Source organism: Pelecanus crispus, chromosome 2 (genome assembly GCF_030463565.1).
Source record: "Pelecanus crispus isolate bPelCri1 chromosome 2, bPelCri1.pri, whole genome shotgun sequence".
NCBI lineage: Eukaryota > Metazoa > Chordata > Aves > Pelecaniformes > Pelecanidae > Pelecanus > Pelecanus crispus.
In genome coordinates this window covers 148,721,517-148,738,508 of record NC_134644.1, presented here as the reverse complement: position 1 = coordinate 148,738,508, position 16,992 = coordinate 148,721,517, and the positions used below count along the sequence as shown (strand labels likewise).

At 41.4% G+C, this 16,992-nt stretch overlaps 1 protein-coding gene across 1 annotated transcript in view; it reads left to right on the top strand.

Moving 5' to 3' along the window:
* The window catches only part of RAD54B (RAD54 homolog B), a 65,119-nt gene that overhangs the window by 3,268 nt on the left and 44,859 nt on the right, over window positions 1-16,992 (top strand). Inside the window, exons 2-3 of the mRNA XM_075704542.1 lie at window positions 105-276; window positions 972-1,146. Of these exons, the coding sequence (XP_075560657.1) occupies window positions 139-276; window positions 972-1,146 (313 nt within the window). The 5' untranslated portion in view covers window positions 105-138. The remainder of the gene's footprint in view (window positions 1-104; window positions 277-971; window positions 1,147-16,992) is intronic.

Below are 16,992 nucleotides of genomic sequence, written 5' to 3'. Positions count from 1 at the left end.
CTGTCTTTTCTTTTGCTTTAAAATAGTGCTTATATTGTTATCTATGGATACATTTTTATATTTAAAGACTATTCTGACTACAGTTGTCTTTATCTGCTTCCTAGTTCCTCGCCACCTTCCAGAGCAGTACAGCTAAATATGAGGCGATCAGCAGCTCCAAGTCAAGTGCTAGGAAATGTAGCCAAAAAGCCAAGGTTTATACCACCAGGAAAAAGTATCACAGTTTGTCTCGAGAACAGAACTAAGGAGATGGACCAAGAAATTAAATTAAAGGAGGTAAACTGAACAGTGCCCTAAAAAGTATATTTGTTTGTACGCTGTTGTTACTAAAAGATAGCAACTGAGCTCACCACACTCAATCTCTGCTTAAATAATCAGTCTGTTCAGAATAGATTTTGATACCTTTGCTCTCATGACATTTGATCTTGCTTCTCAAGTAGGTTTCTCTCACTCTTGTGAAGTGGATGCAGAAAAATGTTTTTCAAATAAATAAAAGTAATCAGTAATGAGCCCAAATACAATTCTCAGTGTAGCTGAGGTATGGATTGCATCTTGGTGTGGGCTTTGTTGGATTCAAATATTTGGAATGCTTTGCCAAAAGCAGTTAGGAAACCAAGATACTTAGTAATGAAATGCCAGTACATCAAGTTGCAGTTTTGCTGCAAGGAACTTTCCTGAAACCTTTAATATCAACCAAAAAAAGCATCACAATTTTTATTGATTCTATTTACAGAAGACTTCTATTAAATTCAATTCATAAACTACTTCCACAAGTGGTGTTTGGTATTGTGTGCGTGCACTTTTTGTGGTGAACATTGGGATGCTTATATTTGTGTAAGGATGTATGTATTTATGTAGATAGTTTGATAATGACAATTAGCATCTATTAAGATCACTTCTTTTGCTCTTTTCTCCATTTCTCTTCAACTGCATGAAAGAGATGCTATTGTGAACTTGTTTCTCTTTTGCAGATAGATGAGAAAGAGGGAACTGCTTCATTGCTTTCTAAGATATATGGCCAGAATCAAAATGCAAATTTTACACAGTCTGTGGAGTCAACTGGAAAAGTAAAGACTACAAAAGCATGTTTCAGCGTTAACAAGTGTAGCAAGGTGGAAATGAAAACACTAAATATGCCCAGAGCTGGTAAGATGTTCTTTCTTATTTATTGCTGTGTATCACAAGAGAATTTTAAAGCTTATGAGTGACATGCTACTTACTAAACTTTAAGGAAATACAAATATAAGAGTCATGCAATGGTGGCATTATTTGGTGTTCTACTGGGTAGAGAGTGAAAGAAACAAATACTAAATGATTATTTTTAAATAGAAAGGAAAAAAAGTTGGCATTATAGAAGCCAATTTGGTAGTGCCGCTATTCAGGTGTGTGTCTTCCAGAAGACTACTACAGTCAACTCACTTGATCCAGAATAGTATCCAGACTGAGTCGGGTACCCTAAATAATGGAAAAGCGTTGTAATTTGGAGACCTTGTTGGCCTCATGCAGAGAATGCTAATTGGTCTGAGCGGATTCACATTTTTCAGAATTCATGAGGGTTTCTTCAGTGCAAGATGTGAGCTGCTTTCCTCAGTGTCTCCAGTGGGCACTCAAGGATGGGCTGCTAACTCAAGTGTAGCATCAGAGCAGAACTGGCTCTATTCATTCATGTGTGTGGACTTACTCATTTGTTACCCTGGGTAATGAGTATTACTCCGAAAAGCTAGGTAGTAAGCACTGCAAAGATACTGAAGTGTCCGAACTGTAGCAAATGCTCTTTGGTGGACCTGAACGACTCTGTGGGGTTGAGTGTCTTCGTTTCCCACTCTTCATGTGCTGTGACCACAGACACAGTGCAGGGACATTCTGTGTTATGTGACTGCAGGTGTACAAGCTCAGGAGCCCAGCGCATCTTGAAAGCATTGCACCTGAACTAACATTGCTGGATGAAAATCACTCCTCTTGGAGCCAGCTCAGGCATTTCAACATCTGTCTTACAGTTAATTCACTGTTGTTTCCTCATAATTAGTTACATTGGTAATGATCTTTCTCTTTGTTTTAGGGTTTGTTTAATTGATAATACTTTTTTAAAACTCCAGACTCATTACACAGAGCATTTAACGACTGCTTATCACCTTGATTCCATAATGGTTGGAATTATAATTCTGAACGCTTTAACAAAGTTATATTTAATTTTGTTTGTGATAAGAGCTGCTAAATCTGGAAGCCCGACAGAAGCAAAGTTGCCATAGCTCCACGTTGCAAGGTCCAACCAATAGCGAGGCTGAGCATGTATTCCCAATAGGCACGCGTATGTACAATACATATATACATATACACATGGCTGGTAGCATAGGCCAGCACAGACAGAGAACACAGCACTCATGCAAACACAAGCAACACCAATGGACACATCCTGTTCCCCTCTCTAGCTGATCAGGGTAAAAGCCCGTTTGTGGAAAATTAATATACATGTATCTATTTACAGATGTACACACACAGAGAATATAGATCCCTCCAGTAACTGATCTTACACAGTCTATTCAGTAGCAGGCTCCTTGATTTGTTGAACACCCCAGCAGCTGGCATGTGGGCATGTGAACCACAAAGGCCCACAGCTTCCAGTCCAGTTGCTGGTACTCAGACCTGTGCTCCCACAGGTAAACACACTATAGGTCCTTCCAGTAACTGGTCTTAGACACTTGGTCTACTTAGTAGCTGGCTCCTGGGTCCACTGGTCTCCCAGCTGCCTTGTGCACAAGAGATGCATACGTATGAACGTATTTCTCTGGTAGCTAGACTTACCAGTAGCCAACCTCAAGATATCCTGGTCTCTCCAGTAACTCGCTTGGACTTCCTGGTCCCTCCAGTAGCCAAATCTCAGACCCTCTGGTCTCTCCAGTATGTGGTCCGGACTCATGGCCGCTCTGATACTTGTCACCCAAGCCTCTTACCCTACTTGCCAGCTAGTCCAGCTCGGTGTATGCCAGCGGTCACACACTGTTGTATGTACCCAGGCAGTAGGCATGGGCTCTGGCCTCTCGGCTTGCTGGCACACCACGTACCTGGGCCCTAGGACCCATGTGTGGTCCAGGTCCAGCTGCTGGCATGTACACTTCCACACACGCTTATGCAGGCAGAATAGAGTCTCTTCACCCAGGAAAATATTTAGAAGTGTAGTTTAATAAGAAGATGGGACAGACTGTGGCAATAGGGTGCAGAGCATTGCTGGACAAGTGTACTCACCAGTCATCTATGTAAAGCTGGCCCCTTTTTGCCCTATATTTTCCTGTGTTTGTTCCTTCCTGAACCACCTTCATAGAATCATAGAATGCTTTGGGTTGGAAGGGACGTTTAGAGGTCATCTAGCCCAACCCCCCTGCAGTGAGCAGGGACAGCTTTAACCAGATCAGGGTGCTCAGAGCCCCGTCCAACCTGACCTTCAATGTTGCCAGGGATGGGGCCTCTACCACCTCTCTGGGCAACCTGTTCCAGTGCTTCACTACCCTCATTGTAAAAAATTTCTTCCTTATATCCAGTCTAAATCTCCCCTCCTTTAGTTTAAAACCATTACTCCTTGTCCTGTCACAACAGGCCTTGCTAAAAAGATTCTCCCCATCCTTCCTGTAGGCCCCCTTTAAGTATTGGAAGGTTGCAATAAGGTCTCCTTGCAGCCTTCTCTTCTCCAGGCTGAACAACCCCAACTCTCTCAGCCTGGCCTCACAGGAGAGGTGCTCCAGCCCTCGGATCATTTTTGTGGCCCTCTTCTGGGCCCGCTCCAACAGGTCCATATCCTTCTTGTGCTGAGGGCCCCAGAGCTGGACGCAGTACTCCAGATGAGGTCTCACCAGAGCAGAGCAGAGGGGCAGAATCACCTCCCTCGACCTGCTGGCTACGCTTCTTTTGATGCAGCCCAGGATACGGTTGGCTTTCTGGGCTGCAAGCGTACATTGCTGGCTCATGTCCAGCTTTTCATCTACCGGTACCCCCAAGTCCTTCTCTGCAGGACTACTCTCAATCCCTTCATCCCCCAGCCTGTATTGATATTGGGGGTTGCCCCGTCCCAGGTGCAGGACCTTGCACTTGGCCGTGTTGAACCTCATGAGGTTGACACGGGCTCACCTCTCCAGCTTTTCCAGGTCCCTTTGGATGACATCTCATCCTTCTCGCAATCGCATCCATCCCTTTTGCCTGTCTTCGTTTTTTTCTTTTCCTTTAAAAATCTCCTTATAAGCCTTATTGTTTCTCCATATGCTCCTCTAGCACCTTATGAGTTCCAGGCCCCAGTTGGCAGCAGCCCCCTTTGTTCTGTAAGGTGCTCTGGAGAGCCCTTCCCATTGACTCGTCTTGTTGGGTTTCACCCCCAGAAAATGGGGGTTGATCGGTCCCCTGTGATAGCCCTGAGAGGATGCTGCCATTATCATGTTCTGTGACCTAGAGTGTATGCACTCTGTTTGGCAGGTCTAATGTGGGAAAATTCAGCCTCCTTGTATGTCTTAAGTCCCTCTGGTCTTACAGCTTTTGTGTTTATCTCCTGCATGCTGTAACTTCCAGTTCTTCTGATGATGCTCATACTTGCAGAAATTTTTCAGTGTGTATGGGACAAGTTGTTTGAGTGGTCCTGCTTCCCTGTAGGTACATCTGCAAAAATTTGTGTCTGCTGTTTCTGTCTAGCAGTGCACTTGAAAGATAATTAGTGGATTTATTTCCAAAATAATTTTCCTGTGGCCTGGAGGGAATATCAGCAGTCTTCCCAACAAAAAAATGTTGTGAAATGGAGAAGATACTAAATGCTTTTTCAGTATCATGATTTCTGGGTACAGCTGGTATGGGTTCTCTGTGATGACTTTAGAAAAATAACCAAAAAGCTGTGGAGTGAGACTGGGTGAGCTGTTTCTGTTGATGTTGTGCTGCTACCTTTCTGAGTGACTGAACAAGCCATTCTGTGCCAAAGCCTTTCTATATCTGTAGAATGGGGCTAACCTGCAAGTCTTTGTAGAGCTACGATGAAATATGGTATAAAATAAGGATATCTGATGTCAATGTTAGTTACGGTCATCAGGTTCACTAGCGATACAAGCACTGTACTGTGAAAACAATCCTGCATTGAGGCGCTGTTAAATCTTAAGTAATTTCTTAATAACTTAGATTTTTCCAAGACAGCTTCTGCCCTTTATGTCACTTCTGTCTGCTATTCATTACAGCTAATGTAGCAATTACGTAGATTGTGTAAACCATAACCTCCTTTGTAGTGTGAAACGAAATTGTTTTGTCAAAGCTGTTTTTGGTATGAATTTCAGAAGTAATGGAAACCAGTTGTGAAAGCCAGAGTCAGTTTGGGTTTTTTATTATTATTAATGTTGTAATGGAATTATATCTGACTGCCAGTCTCTTCAGCCAAAGAAGACTTCTCTGTTAAAGGGGCATTAAAATAATTTAAAGATTGAAAAAGTCTGTGTGTATGCATTATTTTGGTTTATTGTCTCCATATCATTTAATGCAAATGATAAACTGTTTGTTAGCTTTATATCATGCTCAAAGCTGCTGTGTTTGGGTTTCCAGTGCAGCAGTGGAATGTGTAAATAAATACCCCAGTTTCCATTGAAATTCTTGTGAAACACCTGTGAACCATTGGACAACTGCACTGTTGATAGAGCTAATCTTTCTGAAACCCAGCCCTGAAAATGCTGTGCATTCTTTCAGAAAAACTTGTTATCTGACACACGGTGTCCATTTTCTGGAGTAGACAAGTAAGGATTTGATTAGATAGCATCAATCTAAAAATTACATCATATCTGTCTTAAAAAAATACTTGCTTTTCTAGGATTCTTTTCAAAATAAACTTTTCCTAAAATTTCACTAATAAAAGTAAAGTGTAAGGGACTAAAATTCTATATGAAATATTTCTAAAGATGTTTTAATAACATTGTAACAACTGTTGAGTGAAACCTACCGATGTATTGTAATTTTAAGGCAGATTTGGTGATATCAGGGTTTGAACTGTAAGTTATTGAACATGCTGTTCAACAGGCAGTTTACTAATCGTGATTATGAGTTGTGACTACTGGCAAATTATATATTTCCATAAATACATATCTTTGTAGGAAAATGAACTTTACTAGTGCTTTATGAATCGTGTTTGCTTGTTTTTAAGAGGCAAAGAGCATAGCAATCTCCTTGGTACCTTTGCTTTGTATTCAGAATATAGTACTTGCTGACACTGACAATGGATGTGTGGAGGGGAGGTTATTAATTTGACATTGTCATTAATGCTTTTTCTCACATGCCTCCAGAGAATTCTATCACATAAGTCTGCACGCTCTTTAAAAATGAAAGTTACTTTAACATTCCTAAACTATTCAACAGTAATTGAAAACAAAGTCATAAATGTGTTTGGAAGGATATTATTCCAGCTCTTAAAAGTGCTTGTTTTCTACTTGTCTTCATTACGTACTGAGGACCTAAAAGCAATAACAAAAAAATACAAATAATTTGAAGAAACAATGGACAGGCAGATCTCTTAGTATCTCCTCAGTGTTGCTAGTAAGTGGGATTGGCCAGAACTGAGGTTTTTACCTACACAGCCTTCTTCAACTTAATGTGCTTAATATATATTTTTTTATTTATATAAAACATTCCTAATTTAATTTATGCTTATTATCTAAGTTTACAGCTTGCTTTCTGTTGGTATTTTTAATCTAGGAGAATGTTGCTCTTTTTTCCTTTGGGCTTACTATATCGCGTGTGGAAATGAATAGCTCTTTCACCTGCATACTTAGACACAAGATTCTAGTCAGACTGAGATTTCATTGTTTGAAGCTCATGTAGGTGAACAGAAAAGCTGGATATAGAGTCTCATTCTGTTACAGCTCACCTCGTTTGGTTTTTGGTTCAGGAGTACTTTGTCTTTCATCCATCACTAAAATCTGTTAACGTGTCTTCCAAGAGGAACTTTGTCAGAAGTCATCCTCAAATACTGTCTTGGTGCTAACAATGCAGACAGATTGTAACTATTTCATAACAGGGTTAATGTGTTCACCCTATGTCTCTTTAACAGATGTTTTTGAATGTTTTTCATGCCTATGACATTAACTATTATTTGCATATAGTATTGAATATATTTTATCTTCTTGGGAATGTTAATGTTTACTGACTACATTGGTGTATAAGGTATAGACTCTTTGCTCATTTAAGTCAGTTTTATTTTCATAATAGGAATGTTTGTTGGCTCCTTCAGCTTTCTAGAATGTTGTCACAGGTTAGCCTGATACCTTCTGTCACTTGATATGAATAAAACCCCTATTAACCAATTAATTTTAATATTATAAGAGAAAATTCAATTTTCATTCAGTTATGACAGTAGCAATCAATTGCCTATCACTTTTAATCAGAGGATCAAAAAATGTCATTTTCAGGATTTGTCATATTATCTGATTTCAGTCTAACTGCCTACTTTTGGTTTCTAGATAATACAGATAAAAACATTTAGGCCTGACATCTCATAATGAAGCATATTATTGCTGGAATTACTTGGATCTCTGCAAAAGCAGAAGTATTAATTGTAATTGCTGTTACTGCATTCATATCTATTATGGCACTTCACAAGACTGAACTGGAAAAGATATTCCAGTCAGGAGTATTTTTACCATCCGTCTATTTTAGTGGTGGAGCTGCATGTATAGCTGCAGTTCAGTGGGCCCCTCAAATGCTTTTATCAACAGTTGGTAAAGCAGTTAAATCTTTGGGTAAAAGATACTGCATAAACATCTGTAGCGCTTTATAATAACTAAGTACAGCCACTGGATACCTGAGTGCAAATAATTTATTACAGCATTGTTTGCAAGTTAGATTTTACAAGTTTGTAAATTTTGTTACCATTTCTTATTCGAAATAGTATCAAATTACTTTGCTAGCTTTTTATGATTTAAAATGACCCCCTTCTCCCTGCAGTGCTATTGACATAATAGTCTAGAATAGTGAATAGACAAATGAATAGACAAGCTGTTTCTAAATTCAGGGTAGTTTCTTTACTGTTTAGGTGTCATCTGTACCTGTTTGATCAGTTCATCTCAGGAGATGGGGATTGGTTAAGAAAACTACATTGATGTAAATGTATCGGAAGAGAAATTGTCCATATCTCTGATCTGACACTGGTTCCAGAAGTGTACATTTATACATCAACCATGATAGGTATACGTGCAAATTGTCACCTATGGGGTCGGTACGCCACTGCACAGCAGTTGATGTGTTGCAGGTAGACTTCTCACTGAGACTTCTGTGTTTATTTAGTCCTAGATGGCTTGCGTTTTCTGGTCTGCAGCTTTTCTGGCATCTCCTCAGGACTTTTTGCTTGGTGCTCTTCCTTGGGACGTGAGATGATGTCTTCTACTTTGCTGCTGGCATAAGACCTTCCCTAGCATTTCCCCAGCTGATTATGCACACTCAGGTTTCCCCTTGGCTGTGGTCATGCATGGTTTTCATTTATGCATGGAGATGGTATGATAGCAAATCAGGGAACAGCATTTCAGCAAAGTAACTTTGCCACTGTAATCTTAAAGTGTTCAAAACTCTCAGGAGAGAGGTTCTTTAGTCTGTCATTGCTCGTCCTCACGACTCTTCAGGGATTTTCCTTTGTTTTTTTTTTTTTTTCTTTCTTTCCTCTTCCTATAGATTCATCACATTGTGTGTGGTAGTGACCAAACTATGTACCAAACAGAACACTGTCCTCAAGGGCTTCTATTTCTGTGCTCAGAAGCACCAAATGCAGCAGCCACAACATCCCTATTTCTTTAGTTTTAAGGTCTGTTGGGGAGAAATTGTTTCTGGATTGTAGCAATAGTCAGACAACTTGGAGTCAGCTGCCACAGACTGAAAGCAAGCAAAAGAATATTGTATGCTTAGGTGATACGCTAGCCTGTTGAAGAAGTTCACATCCCTAACTAGTGTTACTCATCTCGAATTTGGGCTGCCCACCAGCTAAGCAGTAAGATACGCTGTGGTAGCAGAACTAGTAACCAAGAGTGAGATAGTAAGAAGGAACTTACACCAACTTCACTACCAAAGGCAATATATCGTATAATGTTCAGCGACTGCAAAGGTGCTTTCCTGGACCAGGTAGCCATCTGCAATGCAGTATAATAGGCTGCTGGAAAACAAGTCCAGACTTGCGTAATTCTAGTGTGGTATTTCCACAGTTAGTACAACATAATTTATAATTTGATATGATCATATCTTGCTGTCACGTGAATAACTAGACTTTATGTAATGACAGATGATATAACCAGGATATTTACACGTTTGAGAAAAGGGTAGTGAATTGACAGTAAAATATACTTTTCATTTGTCCTAGTTACGTGTGCTCTGATATGTGTATTTGAACTAATGGAGATAATGAAGGAGAGGGGAAAGACACCAGAAATCAGAAGGGTATTAAATGGTCAGAAAATAAAGAAAAACAAAGTTATATTTGATGTAAGATATTCAACATTTTCCAGAAAGCTGGGGGGATTAAAATAAGTTTTGCAGTAGTAACTTGTCCATTGAACAGAACTGTTGTTGCTTCTCGTTGCTTCTTTACAATGAAGAAAATATAAATTGCTCAGTTCTTTACTTTTGAGTCGTGACATATCTGCCGTTGAAGAGAGCTGTGCTGCATGTAAAGATAATAATCTTTTATGCATTTTTCTTTAACTTGTTCAATTATTGACAATTAAAATTTGAAAACAAGAAAAAGACTTAAATACTCTTTCTTGTGCAGAGACAGAGACCTAATGCTGAAACTGCAGACATAAAGGAAACTCCCCTTTCCAAGGGGCGGCAGGAGATGTGTTGGGAAATGAACTTACTATCCCTATACATTTATTATCATTTAGCTCCTGGGAGTTGCATGCAAATACATGGCATATAGTCTGCAATATATAGAAAATGAAATTATCTTAATACCGTAACTTTAAAAATTAGGAACTTAGGAAATACTTTGTACAGAGAGTATTTTTAAAGATTCAGGTTTAGCAGTAATAATTCTTTCAGTTTCTTCATTCATTCTGAGGGAATTTGTACACATAGTTTCTTCTTACTTTATTCTTGATTATAAAAATTTATTATCAGGCTGTGTGTGTGTAAGGAGTGAAGATGGGCAAGAGAGAAATACACGACTATTCTAAATTCCTTGGCTGTTTTTCTTTTCCACTCTCCCACCCTTTGGAAAGCCCTCATTTGGGGTGTAGGGGTTGGGTTTTTTTCTCCCCCAGCCCTCCTGTCTCCAATAGATATGAAGGTGGATTTAAGGGAAGATGGAGAGAATGCAGCTATGATGTGGAGGGACAAGCAATGCCTTATTGAAGGGAACTGGAAGGTTTTTTTGAGCTATCATGAGTGTTATTACAGACTTGGCCTGGATCCCTTCAAAGATAGTCGCCAAGTCTTTCTGTGGCTATGCTCATTGTTTGGATCCCCTTTGTGGCCATGCCAGCATAACTAGAGTTCAGTCCCAGCTTTTGGCTTTGGGCCTTAAGTGTTCCCCCAAAACAGAAGCTTTGTCACAATTTGACTTCCCTAAAATCAACAAGATAGTGGTAAGATGGTTATCTCGCTGTCCTCAAAATATCCGCTGAGCAAAATTAGAAGAATGGAGAAAACTGCTCCTATGTCGAATGCAGGGAATAGTGCACAGGGAAATATTTTGAGGTTACTATTTAAAAGCATAATCTCCAAAATTTTCATATCTCTATGAAAAGATGGGAGAATTGCAGAACTCTGCTTCTCTTACACCGTTTCTTTTTATAGAGGCCACCTTGCTAGTGGGAATTTAAGCAAAATATCCTGAGAAAATCATAATTTTAAATCTTTCTGTATTTCTCAGCTGCTTTTGATAAGTCATCAAAAAGCTTGTTGGAATAAAGGATCAGAGAAGATCCAAGCATGTATTAGGAACTGGACACACTTCTGAATTTGTAAAGAATGGTGCTCTTAGCTTTCCTTTTTTTAAGGAGATGACTTATAAAGTGAAGAGCTAATTCATGGTGCTGTACAGTCACTTAGTATTATAATTTAGAGTCCTGTAGCTTTAAGCCAAACTTAGTTTGAAGGATGGTTACAGATCTGAATGTGTGGGACCTGGAATGTCAGACTGAGATGAAGATAAATTCTTTAAAATTTGGCATGGGGTGCATTTTAATTGTCTAATTAGAATTATTTCCCATTTCAGTGGGCTAAATGTTGAGAGAATGCCTTATATCAGCAGAGGGGACGGAAGTGGTCAGCTTTTATCCTTTGAATTTTAGCTGATAAGAGCTCTGGAGTAGGTCATTTGTAATTCAGGGTAGTTTCAATGAGTGGTGTAAAGGTAATAATTGCATCATTAACTTCTGTGTTTTCTGTGCTTGTCATGAGATGCATGCACCCTTGTTCTTGCAGCAGTTGCAGGAACTGTCAGATGTTAAGAAGTTAATACGTGCTAGATGGTGATCACAGAAATAGGTGCAGAAGAAAAGAGGTAAAGCTTCCCCTTGTTCTCCCTGCACCCAATGCAGGACAGAGGTTTAGAAATGTTTAGAAATAATTGTGCAAGAGAAAGGAAAGGAGTGTTCTGACAGGTTCAGGTACAGCAAGGATAAGAACAAGAAAGTGCAAAATTGATGGTGACAGTGTTGATGAAGAGGAGAAAAACAAGTGAAATGAGAAAGCTGTTTGAAACACAACTTAAATGATCTAAAAGTATTTCTAAAAAGTCTGGAGACAATGTATTTAAGCACTGCAACTTCCAGGTGATGTTGTCTTGCAACTTTTGGGTCACAGAACTTTGTCATCCTCAACCCTCTCCATAATGAATAATGCCTGCAACCCTTAATTTTGCAGATTACCCATGAAACAACTGTCCCTATGAGAGACCTTTGGAGTTGAAAACTTTCTCACCCACCCTTTGCTGCAGCAGGCTCTTAAGACAGGCAGATCAAATGACTTGGCACTGTCTTGTGTCAGTAAAGAGGACTATATGATGACCTAATGGAACTTTTGCAGCCCTTACTACCTATAGACACTCTCAAGTCATCTTATGCAGCTGCCAAATTCATTTGCAAGAGTGAGCAACTGCCTCAATACTTGCCAAATGTTTCCGCTGCCAGTATACCCCAGTATATTCAGTGATGTGTAACGCAGCCCATCTTAGCTGCTGAATCTTCTTACAGTTTCTCATAAGCAGAGGGGTATCAGGGTTTCACTTCAGCTTTGATTGAAATCTTGCAATCATCCTCTTGTTCTTATGATTTTCAGGCTCTTAGGTGATTGCAAATGCTAAACCCAGGTCTCTGCAGAGCTAGTTTGCTTGCACATTATTAAGTAAGAACAGATGTCCTTCAGACTTATTCTGGGGCTACCACTTTGTGGGCAGAGCGCCTTTACAGAGTGCAGCAATCCTTTATCTGTTGATTTGATACTTTTTGCACTAGAAGGTCCCAGCCTGAATCACTTAAGCCAGTGTCATTCCCTTCAACATTCAAGTTTGCTGTCTGATCCAAACTACATCTTTCAAGATACATTCTTTCTTAGGGCATCCTTAATTACCTCAGATTTCTTTTTTTGTCTTTGAATCATACCTTATAGTGTTGTGGTTTTTTTTTTTTTTAAAGTCTGTCATGGAGAGATTCTTCCTCAGTTCTGTGTGACAAAGGAACCTTCTCCCTCCATCCAAGATGCTCCCCTAATTTAAGCCATTCTCCTTTACAGGGTGCTCTGTCTTATAATGTGCCTAAATTTACATGGGCCACTTGATGCAGTTATTGGCCATGATATAAATCTGTCACTTGTAAAATTTGGGCCCATTGAGCTTTTTCAGCAATTCATAGTCATTTGGCTGCTTTAATCCCTGACTGTATTATAGCTGTGATTCATTCATTTCTTGATAGCTCTGCAGGATGCACTATTTGTATCTTTTTTTTGGTATTAATTCTAGACTTTTTGTCAGCAAAAACCTGAGCTTACCTGTTACCTGTAGTTTTGAGTCTTCTTTCCCAACTCTTGAAGTTCTGCAACCTTCACAAGGGGCTGTTTCTCCATTTTTGAATAATCACACTAATTTTCCTTTCCCTAGAAAAATACTCTGATCTATTCTCACAGCTCCCATTTTTCATGAACTTCCAAATATGATGATTTCATCCACTTGAAAACTAGGTTTTTAAATATTGATATTTAAATTGGGAAGCATCTAGTTTTTTTAAAGGAAAGAATCAAGCAAACTGAAAAAAAAAATGCTGAACCCGAGACTTTTTTCTTTTCAGAATTCTGAGTAGATTAGTGAATTCCACCTTGAAAATATGAAGGAAAAATGAGCGGTACCTTGCGCATAGGATTAAAGCAGGAGGTACAGAAGGCAGTGATGTCATGGGTGCATGTATGCTCACTGCAGGGCGGTTGGGCTAGATGATCTCTAAAGGTCCCTTCCAACCCAAAGCATTCTATGATTCTATGACTATTTTCTTCAGTGGTGACTAGAATTTCTTCCCCGCTGTGGTTTGCTGTCCTCTCAGTTATGCTAATACAAGTTTTTCTAGGGTGCATTGCAAACCATATTCCTAAAATGATACAGATAGAGTCTGAATAAGTTTTTCAGTGTATTTCTTTTGTGCAAGCTATTTGTCCTGTCACATACTGGATCAGGGAACTGCTGGTGGTTAAAACTAGCCTAGCTCAGAAAAAAATGATTAATTTGCAGACAAATCAGTTCCCTGATCTGACTTGCTCAGAAGATTTGTGAGTGCTCATGTCAGCACAGTGAAGGGGCAGGAACATGACAGGGTTGGGGGAAGGCAAAAATTCCTGTTTTGGCAATGTCCCACATTTATGTTGACTTAAACCAATTATTAAACTCTAGGCTTGCCAAATAAAAAAAAAAAAGAACTGATTCATCTGTAGCTGGATCATCTCCCTGAACTGGCTGTGCACTGTGTTGCATAAGTGCGAGTGTTGGTGGAAGGTGCAGGATGAAGGGTGGACTGCGGCAACATTTCATTTTTATAATTGTCTTGGAACTACACCTATTGTTTTAACTCAAAGAAGTCTATATGTAACATTAATATCCAGGCTTCTCACCTTCTGTGATTTCTCATCCAAGTACTGATATGACCTTAGGCTGATGAGCAGAGCTATTTTAAAAAGGAAAAAAAAAAAAAAAAAGAAGGAAAAAATCTTGGTTGGCAGCCAGCTTCGTTTTTACAAGGGTTATTTTACACTCCTGCAGAACAATATGTAATTCAGACTGATTCCTTCAGGCACTTGCTCAAAAGAAATCTTTGTAGTGGTATTTTGCTATAATTACATTAGTGTGGAAACGTGGTCTCTCCAGCAACATTAAGCAGTAAGGTGATAAAGTAATACGAGTTTAAATACATTAGGAGTTGCTGTATCTGGTAGCCCAGTATCAGGGAGACTGCTGCAGCTCCTTGTGGCAAGGTCCAGCCCACAGTGAGGCTGAAGATGTATTCCCAAGAGGCACAGGCACATGTCAACACACTATACGTATATATACGGCCAGCCATACAGAAAACGCAGCACTCTGTCACAAACACAAGCAGCATCAATGGCCTCATCCTTTCCCTTCATCGGCTGACTGGGATGAAAGCCCGTTTGTGGAAAATACAGAGGTATACACTATCTCTCCAGCAAGTGGCCTTAGACTCTTACTCTGCTCAGTAGCTGGTCCCTGGATCCCCTGGTCTCCCAGTTGCCTCACAAATCTGCCCTGGGTCTCCCTGGCAGCTGGTCTGGATTTACGACTTTACCAGTGGCCAGTTCCCAGGTGTCCTGGTCCCTCCAGTAGCCAAATCTCAGACCTTCTGGTCTCTCCAATATCTGGCCCAGCCTCACAGCTGCTCCAATTCTTGGCTCCCAAGCCTCTCGTCCCGCTTGCTGGCGAGTCTGGCTTGGTGTTTGCCAGCACGGCGTCGACAGCAGACGTCGACACAGGTACCCGGGCACTACGCATGGGCTCTGGCCTCTGCTTGCTGGCGCCCCGAGTGCCTGAGCCTCAGTGACCTGTGGTGCAACGCCAGTTGCTGGCATGTACGCATCCATGCGGTTGTGCATGCCGAGCAGAGATTCCCCTCACCCAGTAACGCAGTTACCAGTGTAGTTTAACAAGATACGACAAACTGGAGTGATCAGGTGCAGGGCACGGCTGGACAACCGTACTGAGCAGCCACCTGTTCACACGCTCCTGTCCCCTTTTATCCCTTTTTTCCCCCAGTATTTTCCTACGCTTGTTCTGTCCCAAACCACTTCCATCTCTCCCTTTTCTTGCCTTTGGTTCTTCCCCTAAATATCCTGTACTATGCCTTCTGCGATCCCAAAATACTCTTCCTGGCATCTCATAATGAGTCCCATACCCCAGTGGGCAGTAACCCCCCTCCTTCAGCCTGCAAGGTGACCTAGAGGGAGCCTCTCCCGTGGACTCGTCCTTCTGGGTCTCACCCGCGGCCCACGGGGCTGCTCGTGTTTCTGACAGCCCTGGGAGCAGCCGGACTGAGGGCTCAGGTTCTTCCATTTGGGTTATTGGGGTTCCTCTGCCTGACACTGATCATCTGTGCTCTTTGTGTCTGTGGGGAGGAGCCTTCAATCGCACAACCTAATGCTGATTTCTTTCTTTTTATCACTAAACAGTCAAGAGACTGGGCACTGCACAACTCCTTCAACATCGGAGGGTACAACACAGGCTCGCCTGTGACTCAGTTCTGATACTGCCAGCAGCCTAAACTGTCTGAGGCATATTCCTTTTTTATTTTTATTTTTTTGACAGTTACTGAAGAATAACCAAGTGCAGCAACTTCAAAAAAAAAAAAAAAAGACGATAACTACCAGCTTTCTACTCTTAATAGAAAGAGCTTAAAGAGCAAAGTGTGGGGAAATAGGGAAGGATTAGGTGTTTAAAAGTGATGGTTTTCATACAGTGCTTCTAACCACATGAGTATTTTGTTTCTCAAATTCTAGTGTAATGGGCTTCAGACTATAAAATGCTTTATTTAATCTTGGCTTGAAAGCAATTCCAGCAAAGTGGACTGGTCGCAATTTCGCTAGGTGGTATGGACAAGCCAAGTCTCAGAAACGGTTCCAAATGTGCTTGTTCTTCTAAATGCTAATTGATTTTTAGCAGTTACAAGTCTCCCTTTGTTTAGTTTGAATTTCTTGTTTTGAATACGGCTTGTGCCTGCTTTGGGTTTCTTCCCCTTAGAGCAAACAAGTTTATACCTAGATCTTTGTAGCCTTAAGATATTTCAAACTATAATTAGATTTCTCTTTCCTTCACCCCCCCTTCCAGGCTCCCTTGTTTTCAAGGCTGAACATGTTAAGCTCGAAGCTGCTGCCGCTGTCTCAAACGGTGTTTGTTTCCACCCTCCGGACTCTTTCGGTCGTGGACGTCATTTTTCAAACTTAGTTTTTGCTTTTTGCATTTGAGAGCACCTTCCCTTCCGTCTGCAGGTTTTTCTCTTTCTTCGATTTGTCGATTTAGTTTAGACCACAGAAACGTAGAGCCGCGCCTGCATTTTTATGTGAAGACCTGGTTTAAGGCGATACGTTCGCGAGCGAACGCCAGAAACGCACGCGCATCTCGTTAATAAAAATGAGATTTTTATCCCGAAAGAACGCCTGGCGGTATTATTCCAGAAGCAGGCTGTTTGCCGGTGGATGCTAGGAAAGCGCCAGGATCCCGACGCCCGAAGGCAGCGGGGAACTCTGCCCCGCCTGACCGCAGCCCCCGCCGCTCGCCCCTGCCGCTTCCCGGCCCCGGCGGGCCGCAGGCCCCGGGCACCGGCGGCCCCGGGCACCGGCGGCCCCGGGCACCGGCGGCCCCGGGCACCGGCGGCCCCGGGCACCGGCGGCCCCGGGCAGGCCTGTTTTCGCAGGGCACGGCTGCGGGCCGCGGTTACGATTGAAAAGCCGCCTCAGTGCTGGCGCGGCGGCGACCGCGGCTCGCTCGCTGGCATTTTGCGGCCGCTCCCGCTCGCC